Source organism: Mesocricetus auratus, unplaced genomic scaffold (assembly GCF_017639785.1).
Source record: "Mesocricetus auratus isolate SY011 unplaced genomic scaffold, BCM_Maur_2.0 Super-Scaffold_100018, whole genome shotgun sequence".
NCBI classification, from domain to species: domain Eukaryota; kingdom Metazoa; phylum Chordata; class Mammalia; order Rodentia; family Cricetidae; genus Mesocricetus; species Mesocricetus auratus.
This window is the reverse complement of record NW_024429199.1, coordinates 2,446,262-2,468,906: the sequence shown is the minus strand read 5'-3', so window position 1 is coordinate 2,468,906 and position 22,645 is coordinate 2,446,262. Positions and strand designations below refer to the sequence as shown.

The following is a 22,645-nucleotide window of genomic DNA, read 5'->3' as shown; positions in this document are numbered from 1 at the left end:
GGATCAGAAGTTCAAGACTATCCTTTACGACACAGTAGTTTGAGACTATCCTAGACTACCTGAGACCTTGCGTCAAAATAATAAAAATTTAAAATCTATCAAATTATAAAAATAAAAATGGCATTTGCCCCAACTATAAACAGCTACTGATTACGATTACTTAGCAATGAATGGTCCATCAACATCAAGATTCCAGGTTCTTGAAGTTACATTTTATGAGTTTTTTAAGTTAAACATGTTTGTTCTAGACTCGCCTTTCCTACAATGATGACAATAGTCAAATTATTTAACCTTTTGCTGACCTCACTTGTACCAATAATACAAATAAAGCCACTGTCTGCCTGCTGGTCCTAAGATTCCCATGATTCTCTGAGTAAACCTACAAAAGCAACAGCAGTACACTGCTTTATTCGGGGGCTTCACTTCATTAGTAAAATAGGACTACATCTATTTCTGTGTTTTGAGAGATGAGAAGGGAAGAGATTTCTAATGATGTCTGGCACACCAGATACCCAATAAAAACTTGGTAATATACTCCCACAAAACCAGTTCAGTGACAGTGCATAATCATTTCAAGGGGCATTAAGACCTTCTCGTACTTGTATTGCCACACGATACCATATGAACTTCTCAGTAACCCAACGAGCTAATTGAAAGGTTCCTTTCATGCTGACTGGTACTTCCCCCCTTAGAAACCATACTGTTATTCCCTACATTCCCAGAATGGAATCACCACTGTTTACACAGGCAAATCTTAAGTCCCCATCAGACTTCATACATCAAACAAATATAGGTAATAAACTGAACTACAAGTAATGTACAGCATAGATCACAAAGCTGGTCATTAGGCTTTGTAACTGTGCTGAATCACATGGAACAGGATGTTTTCTTGCTGTGTTCTAGCCGAGAATAGTTCTCTAGGATAGACCAGAGCAAGCATTGTGTGTGCCTCTGTACATGGGGACATCACAGCTCATGCAGAACATCAGAAAGCTTCCCAGGATGTTATCTCAACACATGGACTCCCTAAGCAACAAGTCAAGAAAAAGTTTTCCATTTCTTAAATTGAGAGGTGATGCAAAGAGCTCGAACAAACCCAGAGTTAAGCAGAAGAGAAATGTAAACCTCAAAGCTGGGTGTGTGGTCCATACCTGAAATCCTAGCATGCAGGAAGATAAGTTTCAGGCTAGCCTGGGATATATAAGTTCAAGACCAGCCTGGGCGATTTAGGAAAAGGAAAGAAGCCATACACCACAGGTACTGCCTCCAGGGGAAGCTGTCTGGGTTCTGTGGATCTTGCACCCCCAGTTTTGGGTTGTTTGTATAACAAGCTTACATTTGTAAAGTCAAAACATGTCCTACTATAATTTTGTAGGTGAGTTACTATTTAAACTGGCAATTCAGGACAGATGAGTTCTGGGCATGTTGTAGTATATAGAGCAGCCTTTTAGACCTCATAATATACATATATACATATCTTGTGAGGATCTTGTGAAAATCAAGTTCTGATTCAGAGACTGAGCTAAGTCTCAGTACTTTACATTCTGAACAAAATTCTAAGTCTCATAACTCCTTATCTGTTTATGGACCACTCTCAAAAGCACGGGTAAGGTGGGAGGTTTCTAACAATTGTAGGCTAGGAACACTGGGAAACTTCTGAAAATCTGGGTGCTGAGGTCTTTCAAACCCATTAAACCAGTCCCTAGACAGCATTTTTTTTAATGCTCCAATGTGCAACAAAGTTGAGAACTCAAGTCTTGAATCAGAGACCTGGGGCTATTATCAGTGAAATATCTACAGAGTGGAGGAGACCCTCCTGTCGTGTCTGCTGCGTGGCCTGTGCCTGAGAACATGCGGAGGGTGTCGGGGATTGACAACACAGAGACTTGTTCAACGATGTAAAGAAAACTTTAAGCAGGCCCCAAAAAGGTTCAAGAAAACTTCCTAAGAAAGGCTCTCTCCAGAAAAGCTTCTGCTCTCTCCTCTACCCTGGCTGGTTCTGCTCTGACACCAAAAACTGATCTGGGCGTGGCAGAAGAGGCGGCTAGTCTTTGGACAAGGTCGAGGTCGTGGCAGTTTCTGTGGGCAGGCCTTTTCCAGGAACTTATTGCCCCGGGCATTGTATTGTTTTTAGTAAACACGTTTTTAGTAAACATTGTCTTACAGCTGCCTACTCCCAGGCAGAAGGGGAAGTGGGTCTCTGCTCAAGGTCTGGTGTTCCCACACCCTCCAAATAAAAATGTCTGCTATATTATCAGTCCAAACTACACATACTGTCAAACTAAGGTTAAAAATATGAACGATGATTGGTTAAGAACACTTCCTGCTTTTCCAGAGGACCTGAGCTCAGTTTCTAGCAATCATGTTGGGTGGCTCACAACCTCCTTAACTCCAACTCCAGGGTATCTGATGCCTTCTTCTGACCTCTGGGGACAGCTATATACACAGGCACCCATATCCCCAACCCCTACACATAATTTAAAAGTTCTTTAAAATCAGAAATTAGTAATCTGCTATCATTAGAAGTCTTTGCTGTTTTGCTGTTGTTGTTGCTTTGCATTTTAGGCAAATGTTTTACCTCAGAGCTCCACCTCTAGCTTGTTACAGCCCTCCTACTGAAAGCGTGTACGTGTTAAAATTGTGTGATGGGTGCTTGGGAGATGGCTCAGTGGCAGAGGACTGGTGTTTGGTTCCCAGCACCCACATAACTCATAACCACCTGTAACTCCAGCTCCAAGGGATCTGCCGCCATCTGCTGGCCTCTTGGGCAGCAGATACACATGTGGTATGCATATATGCAGGTGAACACTTAATACACACAATAAGAACAAATCTTTTTAAACATTAAGGTTAAGTCTGGCTCAGAAGGTAAGAGAGCGCACGCACACACACACACGTGCACACACACACATGCAATAAAACACTGCTTTACAAATTCCAGCCTTAGTAAATATAATAAAAAAAGTGTATTATACATTCCAGTCCTTGCTTCCCACCCATTCCCTCTTGTGCGTGTAATTCCGACCTATAGCTAGAGAGGGCCTACATCCTGGGAGCTAATTGTAGAACTTGCCCTCCTGAGCTTAGACACAGCTATTTTTGGCAAAGGTGGACAACTGACCCAAATGAACCTTCCTTCCTTCCTTCTGTTCTTTCTTTTGGTTTTTCCAGACAGGGTTTCTCTCTAGCTTTGGATGCTGTCCTGGAACTCAGTCTGTAGACCGGGCTGGTCTCAAACTCAAACTCACAGAGATCTGCCTGCCTCTTCGGATGGAATTTTTAAGGACAGCTTTCTAGAGGTAGTGAATCTTAGCTTGAGAGACCTGTAGGGAGAAGTGAGAATCGCCCAGATTTCAGAATTGTTGAGTGGTCTGGGCAGAGGAACTGTTAGGATGATCCAGAAGAAAAAGAAAACACAAGCAGTTTGGACTGGCAACTCGGGAGCTCTCCTGTAGACTCTGCTACTGACTGAGGGGGAAAAGGTTGGTAGCTATGATGGATTCAAGGGTGCCAAAGTTGAGAAATAAGACAATAAACAGACTTCTGCTCCCTTTTGAACTGAAAACAACTTTCTTCTAGTCTTGAAATTATCCCCTTATAAAGACTAAGAAAATCGGAGTACTGGAGTTGAACATTCAAATGTTAATCAATTGTCCCCTCAGCAGTGTGTGTTCATCCTAGGGTACAAACGCGATCATCGATTTGGGAACAGGAGAGATGAAACATAACCTCTGTTCTTAAATATCCCAATGTTCGAAGTTGAGCAGTGTCTTCGTTTAGCCTGGGTGTCATGTGGTGTTTGAGAGAACAGCAGCTGCTTCTCGGAAGCTGTGATGATGACACCTAGTAATTGACTGCTCTTTAATGATTCGGGCCATTGGTTTGATCAATCACAGCCCACCAGCTTGTTTGCTTTACACTGAGTATCCGCAAAGGGACCACATCGATTCCAGGGGGAAATAAAGGGTTTCAATCTTAGGCTAAAGTTGTAAAAAATGCTTCTGGTACAGTTAATATTCGCGTTACGCGGTAAATTGTGCATAATTAAAATGATGGCATTTAAATTACAACATAATTTAAAACATGGCAAATGCTGAACGGTTGAGACAGCATTACATACGGTGCTGGGGCAGTTGAACCCAGGAACACATACACGAGGAGCAACTGTTCTACCAAATGAGCCTCTTCCCAGCTCTATTATAAGTCTGACTTTGTAAACACAATATAAGCAGGTCAAGCATTGTGCATTTTGTGAGACCCAACATCAGATGGCGCTCACGACTACTTCAGAGCCTGAACCGCGCCAACAGGCACTGAAAATGCGGGTTCTGGCACCAGGCAATCCTGGTATCAGGGTCAGGTCACTTTCCCAAGTCTCCGATTTCCTACCTGTGATGCGGTGGTGGTGTGTGTGTATGGGGGGGGGTTGAGAGGGGACACGGGGACTTTTTATCTCTGACCGTCTTTCTACTATGACGGGGTTGGGACCGATCGAGAGCTACATCGGCTCTCTCAGTGACTCGTTAGGAGCAGGTTGGGCAAGAGCACCGGGGGCCGTAGTAACGCGGGGGCGTCGGGGACAGGGGCTCACTTTCGGTCCCACCCACAGCGACCCGCACTGAACAGGCGGCCCGGCAGAAACTTCTTGATCACGTGGCTCCGTCATCACCCACTCACCCCCCAGTCCCCGAGCGATATCACACTTGAAAACACGTCAGACTTCCAGGAAGAAAAGGCGGCTCCCGCAGAGCGTCAAGCGAGCGCCGCAGCACAACAGACGCTCAGCGGACGGCCCGGCTAAACCGATCCCGGGAGCGCGTAAGCGAGCAGGTCACGTGAGACCTCGGCCCGCCTCCTAGGCCGGCAGGTGCCCGCCCCTCCCACGTCACGCGGACTGTTCCACTCTCGCCACGGCGGGAGACTTCTCTACCGCAGATGTGCGGAGAGACCCACCGTGTCGTTCATGGTCTATCTCAGGACAGGGAAGAGCGCTTACGGCGCCCGGACTGCTGTGCCACCAAAGCGAGAGGGAGGCGGTCTCCCGCGGCCGCCGCTCCCCCTCCCGCGGGCTTCCTGGTGGTTTCGTCCGCCCCGCCCGCCCCCGCCGGGCGGCTCACGTGACCGCCGCGCGCTCCCGCGGGGCGGGCTCGTCGGGGGCGGCGCCGCAGGGGACGCTGGGCTGGACGGAGCCGGGCTCGCCGCAGCTTTCTCCTGGACGCCTGGGCTGAGGACGCGATGTCGGGTGTCTCCCGCAGACTGCTCTGGGCCGCCACCTGCCTGGCCGCGCTCTGCGTGGCGGCGGCGCAGCAGCAGAACAGCAGCGTAACTCCCAACGTGACCGAGCCCTCGACCGTAACCAGCAAGCCGGTGCTGACGACGCTCACGCCCACCGCGCAGCCAGGTGGGCGCCCGCCACCCAAGCGGCGACCCGGTGGGACCCGCGCAACATGGCCGCCCGGCCCGACGGGTGCGGGGCGGTGCGGAGGCCCCGGGCGGGCTAGGCCGCGGGGGGCTCGTCCCGCTCGCCCAGCGCTGCCCGCAGAGGCGCCATCTCCAGGCGCCTGGGGACGCCGCGCCGCAGCCCGGGACGGCGACGTGGCTCGCTTCCGCGGTGGCAGTTAGGAGCCGCTGGGCGAGGCGAGGAGTCGCGCCCCGAAGTCGGCAGCGAGCGCAAACTTTCGGCTCCCGGGCCCGGCTCTTGTCCACCCAGGGCTGTCCTCCCCTCGAGGCTTCTCCGGAAGTTGAAAGTCGGGGCCGGGGAGAAACTTAGGGCTGAATTGGTTGTCACCGTCGCCCCCCCTCCCCCGCCTGGCTCTGAGAGATTGAGCTTCCCGTAACTTCACGTTGACTTAGAGCGGGGTGGGCTGTCTCAGACGCGTGTGTAAGGGAAGGACCCCCGCGTGCGGCGGGTGCCTCGAGGCTGCGTGATGGGAGGTGAAACCCAGGGGGATCTGAAAGAGCAAGATAAACTGCTCTCCTGGGGCCCCGTGTTCTGAGAGTTGTGGAGTAAGTCTGTCGACTTCTCAAAGATCCGATCGAGGAACGTGCCTTTTGTTAAACTCGAGGGCTTGTTAAGGCTTATACAGAGTGACATAGGCCGTGACAACGCAAATGAGACAGAGAAAATAAGTTTGAAGTAATGAGGTGAAAAGGCACGAGGTGTTTTAAGTTGATTGTACTTTGTTTAGGTAAGAAGTAACTGCGATATTCAACTGAAGGGTTGCTGAAGTGTAACGACTCGACATTGGCCTTTTTCTGGTGCTAATGTTGTTCTAGTGCCTTTTAGGAGATGTAAAATGAATAAAATGGTGCATGTAATATCCTATTTATTGTTAGACTCAGAAAGATGCTAGGGTAAAGTTCAAATATTTTTAAATGAGCAAAGTAAATTTCTATCACAGTTAATGTGATAAAGCAAAATTATTTTGTCTTCCGCTAACAATTTCTTCCCAGAATTGTAATATGTGGGTTTTACATTTTGTTTTTAAGAGGAACCTGGAAATACCAAGTTAATTGCCTTTGTGTAATTGAAATACCCTCGGAGGACTTAACTTGTATTTTCTGGAAATTATGGGATAAGCTGCAGTGTGGGAGATAGCATTCCCCGTGCTACACCCATCACCAGGCAGGCAAGAGTCAAGTAGCACGCCTTAAGAATGGGTACTTTGTGACTGTCGGCGTCCACCAGACATGCCCCTGCTTCCAGTAAATGTAGCTGTTGGGATGCAGTGGTCTGCGCATCTGTTTGTTGAGATGAGATGAAAGCAAAGGAGACTGTTGCAGGCATCCAGGTTCTAGAAAAGAAGTGAAGTTAGCCCCATTCTGTAAGTCCATTTTGTCCAGACTTAGACTTGTAATTGGCCATCAGAGTTCTCGTTTCTGGACTGTTTGGTTTAGAGCAGTGGTTCTTAACCTTTCCTAATGCTGCCACCCTTTAATATAACTCTTTGTGTTGTGGTGAGCACAACCATTAAAATTATTTCCGTTGCTACTTCAAGCTGTATTTTTGCTACTGTTATGAATCTATCTGACACGCAGGCGGTCTTAGGTTGGATCTCCCCTTCCAGGGGTTGAGACCCACAGGTTGAGAACCATGGGTTTTAGAGTGTTGACCCATACCTTGCTGACTTGTTAAATTATATACAAACATCTCTGTATGTATGCATGTGGACAGTGACACACACACATACACATGAATGTGGCCCCTTAAGATGGCATCTTCCAGTTAAGGAGAACCCTGCGGAAAATGAATCATTTATGAAGACCCTGGGAAATTAACTTGATTTCAGAATGGCACCATCAGAATTATATTTTCAAAAGTGTACTCTTTATTACTTGAAACTTATTTTTCTCTAGCATTTGGAGGCAGCGATTTTTCTGTGTTGGTGTTATAATAGTGTTTCTCTTAAATGTTTTGTCTTGAGAATCCCTGAATGCCTGGGTATCTTTCAGTCTTGGCTGCTAATCCCTTCCTGGTACTCAGTATGCCCACTAGCCTGTTTTCCAAAAGTTTACTTACCATTTAATAGTTGATGGTTGGAATTTTTAATTTCTTTTGCTTTTGAGACAGGGTCTCACTATGTCACCCTGGCTGTCACAGAATTCGCTGTGTAGACCAGGTTGGCCTCAGACTCACAGAGACTTGCCTATTTTCCTCCTGGGTGCTGGGGTTAAATGCGTACAACATTATTCGAGGCTTAAATAATTTTTTTATATGTGTGTGTGCATATGCATGAACACACACTTGCCACAACACAGAAGTGGAGGTCAGAAGACAGCACTGAAGAGTCCGTTCTCTCCTGTCATTATGTGGGTCCAGTCAGTGCTCTTAGCTGCTGAGCCATCTCTCCAGCCCCAAAGATTTATCTGTATTTTTTTTTTTTTGGTTTTGCTTTTGTTTTTTGAGAAGGGGTTTTTCTGTGTAGCTTTGGAGCCTATGCTAGCACTCACTCTGTACACCAGGCTGGCCTTGAACTCACAGAGATCCACCTGCCTCTACTTCCTGAGTGCTGGGATTAAAGGCGTGCACCACCAACGCCCCGATTGCCCGAAATTTCTTAATAAACCAGCTTATAACCATCATTTCATGGAATTATTAGTTACTAAAACTAAATGAAATATCAATTCATTGACTTCATAATTTCCCCCCAGAAACCTGTGAGAACCGCAACAGCTGTGTTTCCTGTGTTGATGTCACCATTAATAATACTACCTGCTTTTGGGTAGAATGCAAAGAAGGTAAGAAGCATTGGAGTCACAAGCTCTACTGTATATTCTTGAATATTTGAAAATCCTGTCAAATATTTAAGATGGTGTGCAGTATTTATTTTCCAATACTTACAAAAGTGCTAGTTGCTAAAGGAGAGGTTTTAGATCTTCAGAAGGATTAAAGTGTATTAGAATTAACTGGAAAAGTTAGTGGAGTCATTTGTCTTAGGAGGTGAACTGTAGAGACCTCGTGAGACACTGTTGACTGCTTCTATATGAAGGAGGCATAAGAAGGAAGAGTTGGCACCCATGCTTTTATGACGTTAAAGCTGGTTAACTTACAAACATTGGTAAGCTGTGAGCTAGATGGAAGTCTGTTGAAATGTAATGTTTTTATTAGAATTATTACAATGTGGATTACTCAGTTTTCTTAAGGTAAGGTGCTTGCAGCTTTCCCTATCAGCAAAACAATCTATTAAATAGCTCTCTTTTCTATGTGTTAGGATTTTTTGGCATCCCTGGAGATACAGAAACCATAGTTTTGTTTTTTCAGTAAAAATGGAATTAATGTATGTGTTAAGCTCCTTTACCCAGTGAGTGTTAGTTCAAATACGTGAAGCTATAAGGTGGAAGGTGACACTTCATAGTTGAGCTGTAAAGCTGTCAGGTAGATCCTCTCCCCTGTGATCAGTACTTAGGAATTGTTGAGGTTTGGAGATTACATCCAAAGGCTCTCTAGTTGCCACGCCAATTTGCCTATCGAGGGAAACTGTTGAGAACTGTTCACAGCTAAAATAGAAAGATGTAGAGCATAAGTCCTGTTCCTTCTGCAGACCCTCTCCTCACTGTGTCTGTTGAAAGAATTGAAAGAACTTGACCATATTTCCTTATCAGTCCGTTGTCTCTTGCAAATTTCTGGTTATCTGTTTAGTATATTCAAGTGCCTTTTAGATTTGTCTCTAAGACAGTGGGGAAGGAATAGCAGTTTTTATTGCTCCTGACCATAAGAACTTGAGAGCCCTCTTCCTGAGCCCTGAGGTCAGTCAAAGGAGTACCAGCCACATTTGGCTTGGTTTGGTTGTGTTTTGTAATAGTGGTGTCCTAGAGCATAAGTAACAAAGCCAGAGATATAAGTGTGTAATCTCTCTCTCTCTCTGTCTCTTTCTCCTTCATAGCTAATAAAACGTATTGTTCAAGTGTGCCCATGAGTAACTGTAGCATGGCGAACAAGACTGACTCCTGTTCTGGTAAGTTTTCACTTCAGCAACTGGTGGCGTGACCACATGCATGGGTGGGTGGTAAGGTCACTGTCACACTCCGGCTGTGCTAATGTTTAAACGGCACTAACCTGTTCCTGCTGATTAGAAGGGTGCTAGTTTAAATCTTGGTTTCATGATTCAGCTGTAAGTCTTTCATTTCCTACACTAATGTTTAGCTCCTCCAAGTGATACACGTAAGTAAATTTTTGTGTTTTACTCTTTACCCTGAAAAAATCCTAGTTGAAACAGCTGGTTCTTCTCCTTACCCCCAGTCCTTTCTCTTCTTCTCCACCTTCACATTGCTCATTCTGAACTTGAGTATCTACCTCAGTTCAAACTCCAGATTCTCCTGCCTCTGCTTCCCAAGTACTGCAATTACAGGAGTGAGCCAGCTAGCTAATGGTTTTTCTGCTGTTACTGTAATTTAATGGGGGCAGTCAAATTCCAATTTGGCATATAGATTATTGAATAAAATATTTTTGTAGAAAGTAACCATTGATGACTACTCTTGACCATTTAATTTTGATAAGGTTTACTCCATCCCACTGTGCACTTGATAGGTTTGATTAGTATTAGGTTAATTTTATCCTCTGTAGAATGGACAACACTGGTTAAGTCATACACAAGCAAGGGATTCAGCCTTTCTTAAAAATAGTTTAAAACTTATGTCTAATGTTCAGCCTTCACATTGATTCCCCCCCCCCAACCCTGCACACAAGAAGGAAAAGAGAAAACATAAGGCCTGTATCCACATTGTAGACATTTGTTAAAAGCTGTGTGTGGCTAATTAACTATAAGAAAGTTATAATTTGTCTTGGGGGGAAGTGAAATGCCACTGAAAATTGATGGTTCTATTTCTAAAGAAGGGGAAACTAGTGTTGGGTGTGAGTAACTGTCTCTTCCAGGGGTCTTGTTATGTTATAAAACTACAAGTAGTATTCCCATATTGGGAAAGCCTCACTACAAGCTTTAGACAACTTTAATGTGTTTCTCTTTTTCAGCAGTGCCTACTGCTACTCCAGTGCCAACCAACTCTACAGGTAATACAAGATGATTTTTTTTCTTCTTCCTTGTTCTTTGAGAATCGTTAAGCCCTCTTGATAGCTTACTAGCTAAGAGATATTTGTGTAGTTTTAAAGATTAGTGAAGACTTATTTATTCATGGACTACAACAGTGGTGTAAACATGAATCTTTGTGGCGGTGCATTTAACTGTGGACTATTTCGTTTTTAGTGAGTCTCAGTAGGATTACTTAGTTGGTACATTGAGCCCTTGGACTCCATTCTGTGGGTGTCTTATAAATCTCAGAAAACGCATGAGAAATTACAGTTCCTATTATTGGGCAGTATGCCAGAATGTTTTCAGAAATTAATTTCCTCACATCTTTTCTATGTGTATAACTTAAGTGTACTTTAATGGAAAAAAGTATAATAGTTAGGTGTGTTTGTGTTGTTTTTTCCCTGTTACTATAAGCTGGTGGTGTTATTTCACTCTTTGTACCTGCCATTGGACAATTAGTTGATAAAATGAGGACTTTAAGGGAGCAGTATTAACTGTCTATTCCAGGACAAGTACTAGGCCAGATGATGACAGTATGGACAGAAAGTAGCCTGTAGTTTTGCTGCTATCAGCAAAATGGATGAATAAAGTCAGCGTTGTATATTGGGAGTTTGTAGGTAGGTGTGTGTTGAGGTAGATGGAGATAGGACAGCCTGTGGGAGATACTGACTGACACGACACTGAAAATAAGGAGAAAAATGCCAGATGAAGCAGGATGGTTCACACACATGGAGATGTTTAGTATTTTATTCTAGGTGACAGTGAGCTTAGTAAACTTGACAGATAAAAAGCAAAACTGAGTAGCTCCTTTATATTGCCTTGCTTCTGAGACTTAGTATCTAAACATGTATGTCCTCATAAGAGCAGACTTGTGTGTTTTGTTTTTTTGGGGGGGGGTTTTGGCTTTTACCAGACAGGGGTTCTCTGTATTGTTTTGGAGGCTGTCAGACCAGCCTGGCCTTGAACTCACAGAGATCTGCCTGCCTCTGCCTCCCGAGTGCTGGGATTAAAGGCGTGCGCCACCACCCGGCCAGACTTGCATTTTAATAAATGTATTACTATGGCCTGTACAGAGTAAAAAACCAAAGTGGACTTGCAATCAGCTGCAGTAGAAATGCTGATGCCATAGGAACCTGCAGGTGCTACCAAGTTTATCTTAGTGAACTGTTAGTGCACAGCTTCTGTACTTGTTAGAGACCATTGACCGAGAAGATGGTGAGCCTGGGGTATGGGCAGACAGAAGACATTCCAAATCCTTATGACCTTGGTCTAATCTTCACTATTAATGCATTTTCTACTTGCTTACTTTACACCGTGTTCACGAGCCATGAGTCTTGTTTATCCATTTGTGGTTTTGTAAAGTAGAAGGATACTAGGCTTGCCTTAGGATATTTATCAATTCACTGAAACCTTACCTCTTTCCATGGTTATGCATTTCTTTCCAGGGCAGTTAATTGAGAAGCCTTTCCTTAATGAAAATAGTATGATTAACAGTGAAGTGACCAGATTATGTCAGAGAAAGTGGGAAATGTTGATGATACATTAATTGGAAGACAAAAGAATTAAGTTTTTAGTAGAGTTTTGGGTTGTTACTAGAAGTAATGTTACTCTGGATGGTGGTGTCTTTGCTTCTGATTACCAATAGATTGTTTAGGGGTTTTGTTTAATGAAAAGGACGTACAGGTCACTAAAGTAATGCCTCACTTTGAAAATATTGTCAACATACTATTTTCAGATGTAAAATTGTTAAAATAAACTGCACTCAGGAGGCAGAGGCAGGCAGATCTCTGAGTTCGAGGCCGGGCTGGTCCGACAGCCTCCAAAACAATACAGAGAAACCCTGTCTCGTAAAAACCAAAAAAAAAAATTGTTAAAATGTTTTACCTATTAACAAAAAGAATTAATTTTTACCATTCTTTAAGAGTGGATAGTGAGCTGGGTGTTGATGGCGCACGCCTTTGATCACAGTACTTGGGAGGCAGGAGTAGGCGGATCTCTGAGTTTGAGACCAGCCTAGTCTACAAGAGCTAGTTTCAGGATAGGCTCCAAAGAAATACAGAGAAATCCTGTCTCAAGAACAAAACAAAAGGAGTAGATAATGAGAATGTTTTTAACCACAACATCAAACAAAACTCCTTTCTTTTTTTGAGACAGGGTTTCTTTATGTAGCCTTGGTTGTTTTGGAACTTACTCTGTAGACCAGGCTGACATCAAACTCACAGAGATCACCTGCCTCTCCCTCCTGAGTGCTGGAACTAAAGGCATGTGCCACCACCACCACCCAGCTAAAACTAGTGTCTTTAAATTGAAAAGAAGTTAATACATATTTACTTTGTAAAATTCATTTTGTCATATCTCGATTGTTGTTTGGTTACACAGGAGGTATATGCTGTGGGACTTCCTTTGGACCACCAGCTCCCAAATAATGACATAGAGACTTTTTATTAATTTTGAATGGTTGGCCTTAGCTTAGGCTTGTTCCAACTAGCTCTTATAATTTAAATTAACCTGTTTATATTAATATACATACTTCCACATGGCTTGTTCTCTCTGCTTAGTATGCTGTATCCCATTTCCTCCATGTCTGGCTGGCAAATCCCACCTCTCTTCTTCCTAGAGTTTCTATCTTTTCCTTGAAGTCCCACCTATCCTCTCCTGCTTAGCTATTGGTAGTTCATCTCTTTGTTAAACTAATCAGAAGGTGCCTTAGCAAAGACACATCTTCATGGTGTATAAAAAGATTGTCCCACAACAAGTATACTTAAAACTATAAAAGGAAGTAAGTCTTAGAATAATCAATGAGATAAAAGAGGGAGGCAAGTTGTCCATAGGGTTCAGGTGTGTGTGTGTGTGTACACATCTTGGTTCATTTAGTGTTTCTTGTATATATATGTTGTATATATATGATTTCAGGATTGGCCAATTAGTATTGAATAACCAATTAGGGGAATAACTAGGGGGCTTAGTCTTGGGGAAAGGGAGGTGGGGTGGGCTGCATGGAATAGATATCAGAGGACAACGTTGGAATCAGTTTTCTCCGTCCTCCTTTACCTAAGTTCTGGGGAGTAAAGTCTGGTCCCCAGGTTTGCATAGCAAAGTGCTTTTACTGGCTGGTAACTGGGCTATCTTATTAGCCTCGTATCAATCTTAATAGAAGTTTTACCATAGTTCTATGAGAATGAGAATACCTTAGCTTCTTAGGATCCTGTTAACTTTGGGGGTGCCAACAATGTCTTGTGGAGTCCTGATGTGTCACCTTTACCCTAGTGACATTTGTCTTAAAGCCCAGTGGTGTTGTATAATTGTTGTTGAAGCACAGAACTTTTTTTTTTAAGATTTAATTTATTATATATACAGTGTTCTGTCTGCATGTTTGCCTGCAGGCCAGAAGAAGGCACCAGATCTCATTACAGATGGTTGTGAGCCATCATGTGAGCCATTGCTGGGAATTGAACTCAGTGCTCTTCACCGCTGAGCCATCTCTCCAGCCCGAAGCACAGAACTTTATATTAGAACTTGGGGGCTGGCAATATGGTTCAGGAGATAAAGGCACTTGCACCAGGCCTGGTGACCTGAGTTTAATTTCTGAGACCCACATGGCAGAAGGAGAAAACCAGCCCCTATAGGTTGACTTCTACACTTGTGACATGTCATCTGTGAACCTATCCATATATGTACAGACACTGTAATTTTTAAAATATCCTTCATTTGGGTTTTGTTTTTTTTTTGAGACAGTGTCTCACTGTATAGTATACTGGTACAAGAATTCTTTGAGACTGCACTCAGTAGTGTGCACTATTCATATTCCTGTAGTCAAGAGCTTCATTTTCAGAGGTCTTTTTATGTTTGATTGGTGCATTAGTCTCTTACAGAGTGGTAGGTAGACTGTGTCATCCAAATAGGGCTGCTCTAGTGCTCTAGTTTGGGTGCTAATGCTAATGAATGAGGTTTTATTGGAACCCAGCCATGCTTGCTTATCTACTTGACCTTGACCTTGACCTTGAGTGCTTTTGCATTACAAAGTGTAATATCCAACTCTGCTCCTTTAAACATAAGAAAACATGGTACGTACAATGTACTCAATTGTGTTTTTCAATTATATACACAATTGTCACAGGAGCAAGAGTGTTCATAAAGAGTGAACCTGTAACTCCCTTTCCTAAATATACTTGTCTTTCTTAGTCTCCATGCCATCTTTGTCTAGATGGTGTATGTATCTTACATATATACATAGATTTTATCATACAAACAAGTTTATGCTGACTGTCAGAATATATGTAAATGCTTATATGGAGTCATTAAGTTTGGCTTCTGTTCTCTAAAAAATTAAAAGCATTGTTTTTAAAACTACACATTGGATAATTAGGAAGTTAGAATAAGGTTTCTAAATACATTTTGTTTTCATTCCAGCTAAACCCACAACTCGGCCCTCGTCTCCTACACCTTCTCCCTCAGTTGTCACATCAGGTAATTGGGCTTTATAAACTATCAGACTACTGCCAAGGTGCAGTCCAGTCTTGGATACCTATGGGCTGACTCAGCCCTGACTTTGAGCCAGGGCATCTCCTAATTCTCTGCTGAGGATCCTTTTCTAGTCTTGTTCGCCCTGGCCCTTTAGGTTTAATAAGAGTGTTTTCTCTAAAGCCTTTGTACAATCTTTACATGTGAAATCAGATTTGGGACTACCAGTTACTTAGAAGGTATGATGCCATCATGGTTTTGATGAAGTAAGATTATTGTTTTTAGTTAGACAAATCTGAAGAGCCAAGGTTTGCACTTCTATTCTTAAATGGTGTCCCTTTCTTAGACTTGCTTGGATCTGAGGGCTCTTTCCCACCTTGTGACTGCTGTGGCTTCCTGCCTGTGCAGCTTTGCCATGGCAGCGAGGCCACTCTGTTTTCACACACACAAAAAAAAGGATGGAGAACGCCGGGAGTGAGTTCCTTTCCTTTGGAAGGTTTTGGTGCTGGGTACTTAATTCTGTGCTGGCAGATGTTGAAGTCAGTCAGCTTACCAGAACCTGTGGTTGATGCTCTGCTCAAGAATACATTAGGATCTCGTTTAACAGTGAAGTACTCTTTATTTCCATGATGTTACGTAGTCATAGCCTTTTTGTTCCTCTTAAAGCATTTTATTCCCTTTATAAGTATAGATTTCTTCTGACTTGCTAATACTTTTTCATAATACAGAATTAATTGACAGAACTTAGAGATCCTTAATGAGTATTTTGTTTGTAGAAATTCTAGTTTTCACTTTGGTTTTCCTTATGGCTTTGTAATGCTTTCTCATAATGCAAATTAACTAACAATACTATTTAATATATTTCCAAAATGTGCTATTTTCTTTGTTGAAATTATAAATTGTTAGTTGCTTGTGTTTTTGTTTGTTTGCTTGATTTTTTTTTGTTTGTTTTGTTTTGTTTTTTTTCGAGACAGGGTTTCTCTGTGTAACAGTCCTGACTGCCCTGGAACTAGGTCTATAGACCAGGCCTGCTTTGACTCTCTGAAATTCACCTGCCTCTGCCTCTGCCTCTGGCTGGGATTAAAGGCGGGCATCACCACTGCCCAGCCTGTTAGTTACTTGTATTAACTTGAAAAATAGCAACTCAATTTTTATATTTATGATCTAGCTAGTAAAACCCAAAAGATTTAACAAATACTTATAGATTAACTGTATTATTGCATGTTTTAGAAACACTTAATAAATTGTAAGGGTACAGTTTATATGCCAGAAAACTCTTACCTATTTTTATATTTGAAACATTCTAGCAATATTGCCAATGTACTGCTCTGGACAGAGAAAAAAATGGGATTTTCCTTAAATGAGGATAAATTCTAGCTATATAAAGCCTTGATGTGATGCTTGAGTGGGTCTGAAAACTGTAAATACCATGATGACACTTACTGAGGATTCTTTGTTTCTTATCGTAGCAGGTGCAACCAATACCACCCTGACCCCAACCTCACAACCTGAGCGGAAGTCAACCTTCGATGCAGCCAGTTTCATTGGAGGAATTGTCCTTGTCTTGGGTGTGCAGGCTGTAATTTTCTTTCTCTATAAATTCTGCAAATCTAAAGAACGAAACTACCACACTCTGTAAACAGACCCGTTAAATGAATGAGGACTGGCAGTTAATGTGTAACTCACTGAAACCAAAATATTACCTTTCATGAAGTCCCACATGGAAGTCACTGTTCCAGGACCTTTACATTTCCAAAGGATGCATACAAGGATATTGTGGAGCATCATCCTTGAAGAAAAGTCAGTTAAACCATTTTGCTCAACAGGAATATTTAGAATATTCTGCATGAATCCATGTGGCTGTCGTCTTTTATTTAAAGTGGCTGCTGCTGTGAGATTTTTTTTCTTTGACATGCCAAATGTAACTTTCTGTAAGTTGTGGAAAGTGGTATCCTGTGCAGGCAACCTCTTGACTGGCAGTTTAAATGTGGCCATTTAAAAACCTAAAGTCTGGTTTTTTTTGTCCTAATTCAAGGTATGACTTAGTGGCCAGAATTGAGAAGAGTGCCAAATGGGCACCAGTCAAGTAGACTGAGAGCTTGACTTCAAAAGTAGACTAAATTCACCTAGTACTAAACTACCCTTAGAGTATTGTACTTGATGAGTTGTATTTTATACATTAGAAATAAGTTGCTGTGCAGGGAATCACATTCCAGATTTAGAGAAAGGGAAGGATGCAAACCATTACTGTGTAACAGGTTTTGTTCGTACTCCTAAAGCACCGTATTAAGAAAACAGAACAGTGCCTTAAGACAGACCGAGACAGCGGCAGGACAAAAATATGTTCACATTGTGGGAGGTCAAGCTTGGTCTGAGAATGTAACTGTTGATGTGAGCAGCAGTGAACCTGCTTGTAGATAACATACTGTTAATATTTAATTTAAACATTGGTTTCTCCAGAGCTGAGAAATAGAAGCTAAAGAATAGTTCTAAGCTGAAAGGCTTCCTGTATCAAACCATCTAACATTTTTCATAGGGCTGTTGAATAGACATTGATTTGATTATCTTTCCCTCTGTACACAGAGTATCCAAATATTACTGTACCTTAAGGATTCCTACCAGGTTTCCCTGAAAAGTAGCTTTTACATGAGGCAAGAAGAAAGTAGTTTTAGAATCATTTTCTAGTTCTTAAAATGAGACAATCACTTTCTTTTCTAACAGATGTGACCAGTGTAACTTAAAACCCTGAGGTTTGAGAGGGGATTGCAGTAGATTTCTAATGATGATGCCCTGGCTGGTAGGCTGTTCTCTCTCTTTTTTTGGTCTTTAATCCTTTTCTTCCTCCTTGGTTTCAGTTCCCATGTGCTGTAATCATGCATACTTTTATTTCTGTAACTTTAGGTAAAACATAATTTGTTTAGTTTTAGAGTTCCTGCTTCCTTGCCTCTCTCACACATGGACTAGTCCAAGAGGCTGTAATTGGAAATGGGCTTTTGGTTTCCTGTGTCATTTAAGTTTTTGTGTTAATTTCTTTAGAGTAGCAGAGTTTAGCACCTGGTTTCCAGTGTTTTATAGTAGGAAATGACAGATGGCTTTGGTTTGTTTCATAAAGTGAAACTCCCTGTACTCTTAAAATGATGTTTCTGTTTCTTTGTTACTTGCTGGTACAGCTAAAGTTTGTTTTACTTGCACATTTGTACATACACCTAATGTTTTCAAGTGCCTTACTTGTTTAAAATCTCTGGCTTCAAAGGTTTTTTGGGAAAGATAGGTTTACCTCACAGTTTTGTTTCCATTATAATATTCTAGGTACCTCACAAAATTTATTACAGTGCTGCGGCTGTTTTAAGTGCTAAAGTTCTTTTGAAAATACATAGAATTTCCATTCCTTACAAGGTGGCAAAATTGGTGTAATTGTCATTTACCTTACCTCTCTGTGACGTCCTTGCCCCATATAAATGTCAGTACATGTAGCAAGTTCTGTGAGAATGTAACTTAATTTGAAGCTCCTGTGGTTTTGAGCCTTGCTCTAACATAATAGAAAGTTAGTGACATTTTGCAAGTCTCTCCATAAGCTCTGCTACAGAATTCACAGCTGCCCCCACTCTTCCCATCTTTGTTTTAGTAAGGTAGTATTTTGAGCCATTAATGATTTTTGGGTTTTTTTTAATCCAGAAGGTATATAGAAACCTTTTCAGAGTTTTCATCTGATTTGTCCTGAAGATCTAGTTCTATCAAATACCTTATTTTACCTTTCCTATACTTGCTGCACAAGCAAACACTGCTGTACTTAGAAATTTCTATTTGAGTTCAATAAAAACTACAAAACTAATCTGTATGTGTACCAAACTGATTTAAAATAAATACATGTTTGTTGAGTTAGTCTCTTTATTGATCAAAATTGTTACATTTTATATAAAATTCAACACTGTTGTATTTGCCCTGTCCTTTTGAATCTGGGTTGTTACTGTCTCTGTTGTTCTGTAGGCTGGTAGATGGTAACTAAGGGTTATAAATTAGTAGAGAACAGACCTTACAAATGATAGCTGGACAGAGGATGGAAGGGACACACCCCAGGCTCACCTTAACCGAGAGTGAATGAGAAGGGGGGGCAGAGGACAACTTTTGTGGGGTTAGTTCTTTCACCTTTGTGGGTTCCAGGGACTGAGCCATCTTGCTAGCCACATCATGCCTTTCGGAGTGCATGTGAAATGAAACTTGGCTTCTGCTTAGAGTGTCAAGCTGCATACTTCCCTAGGAACGCTGATTCTGTTGGAACACATGTAGAAGCATCTATAGTATCATTTGGCATTACATTAAGTTCTTGACTACTCCTTGCAAGTCTGGATATAAAATAGATTTAGTGTTTTGCCTTAGAAATGAGGCCTTTGTTTCCATGTTAGCCTTATCATTTGGTAATTACATAAAACGTTATAGAAGGCTTAACTTCCTAAAACATTGAGATTAAATAATGAAGATGAAATTGGTTTTGTGTGTTTTTCCCATTACTTGGGCATGTATATTAGCTTTGGTTTTTTCGAGACAGGGTTTCTCTATGGCTTTAGAGGCTGTCTTGGAAATAGCTCTTGTAGACCAGGCTGGTCTCAGACTCAAATCCACCTGCTGCCTCCCGAGTGCTGGGATTAAAGGTGTGTGCCACCACCACCCAAGCTATGTTATGTATTAGCACTTTTAAGTTCAATAATGTTTGTGTTTTTTGTTAATGTAGCTGTTGATAAATCCAGCTTTTGTATATCTTGCCTGCTAGTTTGTATTTTGTTTTCAAAATACAAATGCAAAAACCATTGCCTTTATTGTAGATGATTTGTAATAAATCAATTACTTGGCTTTTTTAAGAAATTTGAATATGGAATCCAAAGTTGCTGGTTTTTTGGTTTTTGGTGGTTTTTTTTTTTTTTGTCATACATACTTGTTAATTTTTGGTCCATTGTCTTTTCACATGAAAAGGACATCGGACACTGATAAGTCTGTTAGCATCGTTGGTTCTGTACATGTTTTCTTCTACTGGTTTTGAGCAAATTGATTGTTGTGGGCTGTGTTACAGTTTTCCTCATTTCTTGTATTTGGAAATCTATTGAGCTGTTTGGCTCTGTGGTTTTCATATTTGGAAGATTTCCAACCTTTGTGGGGGTCCACACCCTCTGCCTTGATGGAGATTCTAGTTTTATACAGGTTGCTAGAATTGATCAACAGCCCTTTGTGTTTCATACTAATTAAAGTTGCCCCTTTAATTAAGTTCAGTACCATTTCCTGGTATTAATGTATGTGTGGTTTCTCTACATAGTGGGTTGTTTTTGTAGTTGTGAGGTTTTTTCTAATTAGAGTAATTTTTTAATGTCTGCATAGCACTGCTAATGGATCACTTTCTGTTGATTTTTTTCTACCCATCTATGGGTTGTGGTTTCTGGTTTTGATGCATTCTTGGTAAATTTTTATTGGATGCCAGATGTAAGTTGGGAGGTACAAGATGTTTTTATAATTGTTCTTGTGAAGCATGTTAGGTTTCACTTCAGCTCTCTCCGCTCTACTGCCATGGGAACTTCAGACACTTTCCTTCATGTCCTAATTTTCATCTCTGCCTCTTCAACTCTGCAGATCCTCTGATTTCTGTTTGGATCTTGTTTTGTTTATTCTGGAGCCATTTGGAGTGACCATGGCCTGGAAATACAGACTTAGGTTAGCCCAAATTCCATGATCTATTGTTTTTTGGTTTATAATCTTACAGAACAAAGAAGTTCATAATGAAGACAAGTTTAAAATTCAGCAGTAGACACATCAGAGAGGAGGTTACAGTGAAATGGGAGAAGCTTTTCTATAGGTCTATTTGATGACATTCTTAGCTTTTGGGTTGGTGGATGCTAGTGGTCTGGTAAGTTAATATACACAAAAAGGTTTATATTAGTCATGGGATATTCCCACACGACTGGGCTCAGATGGCTGTTCCAGATAGGTAGTTGGCTTCTGGACCTGCAATGTTCTGGTCTCCACAGTATTCAGTCGCTATAGACACAGCTTCTTTATCTCTTTACACAGAAAATCACTCACATGTTCACTTTCTGAGTTTTCCGTGAATAAATTAGTCTTACTTTGTTTTGCCGAAAGGGAGAAGTTCAAGATAGAGCCACATGTTCTCTCATCTGACCACTCAGGAGGTAGAGGCAGTGAACCAGGTTTTCAAGCCCGCCTCTGTACAGTGACTTGAGAAACATGGACTACATGAGATCCTGTCTCATAAGAGAAAGAGATTATGTTTTGGCTCAGCTGTTCAGGCAATACATAAATGCAGATGTATTATTTTCTTATTGCTGAAGGTTTGTTCTGGTTCACACCTTAGGATAGAAGAGAAGGTGTGACAACAGGAACTGTTTAGGTATCAGTAGACCAGAAAGCAACCTGAAGGTTTGTTCTGGTTCACACCTTGGGATGGTAGAGAAGGTGTGGCAGCAGGAACTTACCAATAGATCAGAAAGCAGAGAAGGGAATACAGGAACACATTAGATTTTCCTCCTTGAGGGAGTGGTAGGAGGGTGGCAGGTTTGAGACAGGATCTTACTTTGTAGCTCGGGCATGAAGCTCAGATCTGCTTGCTTCTGCCTCTGGACCACTGGGATTAAATGATGGTGTGTACCACCATTCCTGGTTCATGCTCCTTTTTCAAAATACGTTTAAAAACATCTTCCCTCCTTAATTTCTTTGGAACCTCCTATGTCTCTTAGACAGTGTCTCTTAGGTAATTCTGAAGCTCAGTCAGATTGACAAAGTTAACCATCACAAACTACTTGTCAGTAAAACTTTAAATCCTACGCTTGACCCTCATAAAACTCATGGGTATCCCATAAAGTAAGATGAATTCAGCCCAACTTCAAATGTCTTATGATCTTAACAGTATGACCACTTCTGTTTTATAGTCTGTTCTCAGACCCAAGGCAGTCTTTGATTAGGAGCCCTGTAAAATCAAAACACGATACATCTAATGTACTGGCACTGTAAACCCTTGAGTTCCAAAAGGGAAAATGGGAGATAGCAAGGACAGACTTGACCAAAGCAAGACAAACTCAGCAGGGAAAGATAGCAGTTCCATGCTCAGTATCTGGAGCTTCTAACACCAGCTGGGCTCCCCTGGGCTTGAGTAGCTCTACCTCCAGTTATGGCAACTGCAATACACAAAACCTCTTTTGGCCCATCTCCACTCCATCCCTGTAGGTTTCTTTGGTGCATGTCTTGGCATCTTGTGCAGTGAGATTTCCTGGGGAGATGTGAATAATGGTCTTTTCACCCCAGATGGTGCACTGACTCACAAAAGCTGCCTTCTTAGAGCCCTGTGTGATGTGCAGACAGTTCACAAGTTGGAGAGCCTCCTTTCTCAACAAGCTACTACTTACATCCTTGGTGGGGGTCAGGTGATGTGTGTCAATCCTGTAAGTTTCAGGAACTCAGGCTTGAGTTATTTCCTGCTTCCTGGGTGCCTCCCTCTAGGACAGTGGTTCTTAACCTTCTCTAATGCTGCGACCTTTAATTCAACTCCTCATGTTGTGGTGATTCCCAACCATTCACATTATTTTCATGGCTACTTCATAACTAATTTAGCTACTGTTATTAATTATAAATATCTGATGTTCAGTATATCTGATATGCAA

At 41.9% G+C, this 22,645-nt stretch overlaps 2 protein-coding genes across 4 annotated transcripts in view; one reads left to right on the top strand and one right to left on the bottom strand.

The window, feature by feature from the left end:
• The first annotated feature begins 5,150 nt into the window (after window positions 1-5,150).
• Window positions 5,151-18,865, top strand: Cd164 (CD164 molecule). Of its 2 annotated transcripts, none has more exons than XM_013115814.3 (6): window positions 5,151-5,401; window positions 8,152-8,238; window positions 9,384-9,455; window positions 10,472-10,507; window positions 14,937-14,993; window positions 16,457-18,865. In XM_013115814.3, exons 1-6 carry the CDS (start codon window positions 5,236-5,238, stop codon window positions 16,624-16,626), a joined length of 588 nt encoding a protein of 195 aa, XP_012971268.1. In that variant the 5' UTR covers window positions 5,151-5,235; the 3' UTR covers window positions 16,627-18,865. The 2 variants fall into 2 exon arrangements, with proteins under 2 accessions (XP_012971268.1, XP_012971267.1); XM_013115813.3 differs by having other exon boundaries at window positions 5,153-5,401; window positions 10,469-10,507.
• The window catches only part of LOC101831404, a 165,973-nt gene continuing 162,189 nt past the window's right edge, over window positions 18,862-22,645 (bottom strand). For both annotated transcript variants that reach the window (XR_005869432.1, XM_040728141.1), the window contains one exon: window positions 18,862-20,666. Coding sequence is in view for 1 of the 2 variants with exons in the window: in XM_040728141.1 (XP_040584075.1) it covers window positions 20,636-20,666 (31 nt within the window). In the remaining variant the exon portion in view is untranslated. The remainder of the gene's footprint in view (window positions 20,667-22,645) is intronic.

Excerpts from the sequence above, each read along its gene's own strand:
- Cd164 (XM_013115813.3), top strand. The coding sequence starts at position 5,236 with ATGTCGGGTGTCTCCCGCAGACTGCTCTGGGCCGCCACCTGCCTGGCC. Across the intron at positions 8,239-9,383 it reads TTGGGTAGAATGCAAAGAAG|CTAATAAAACGTATTGTTCA; the intron begins GTAAGAAGCATT and ends TCTCCTTCATAG. Across the intron at positions 9,456-10,468 it reads CAAGACTGACTCCTGTTCTG|CAGTGCCTACTGCTACTCCA; the intron begins GTAAGTTTTCAC and ends TCTCTTTTTCAG.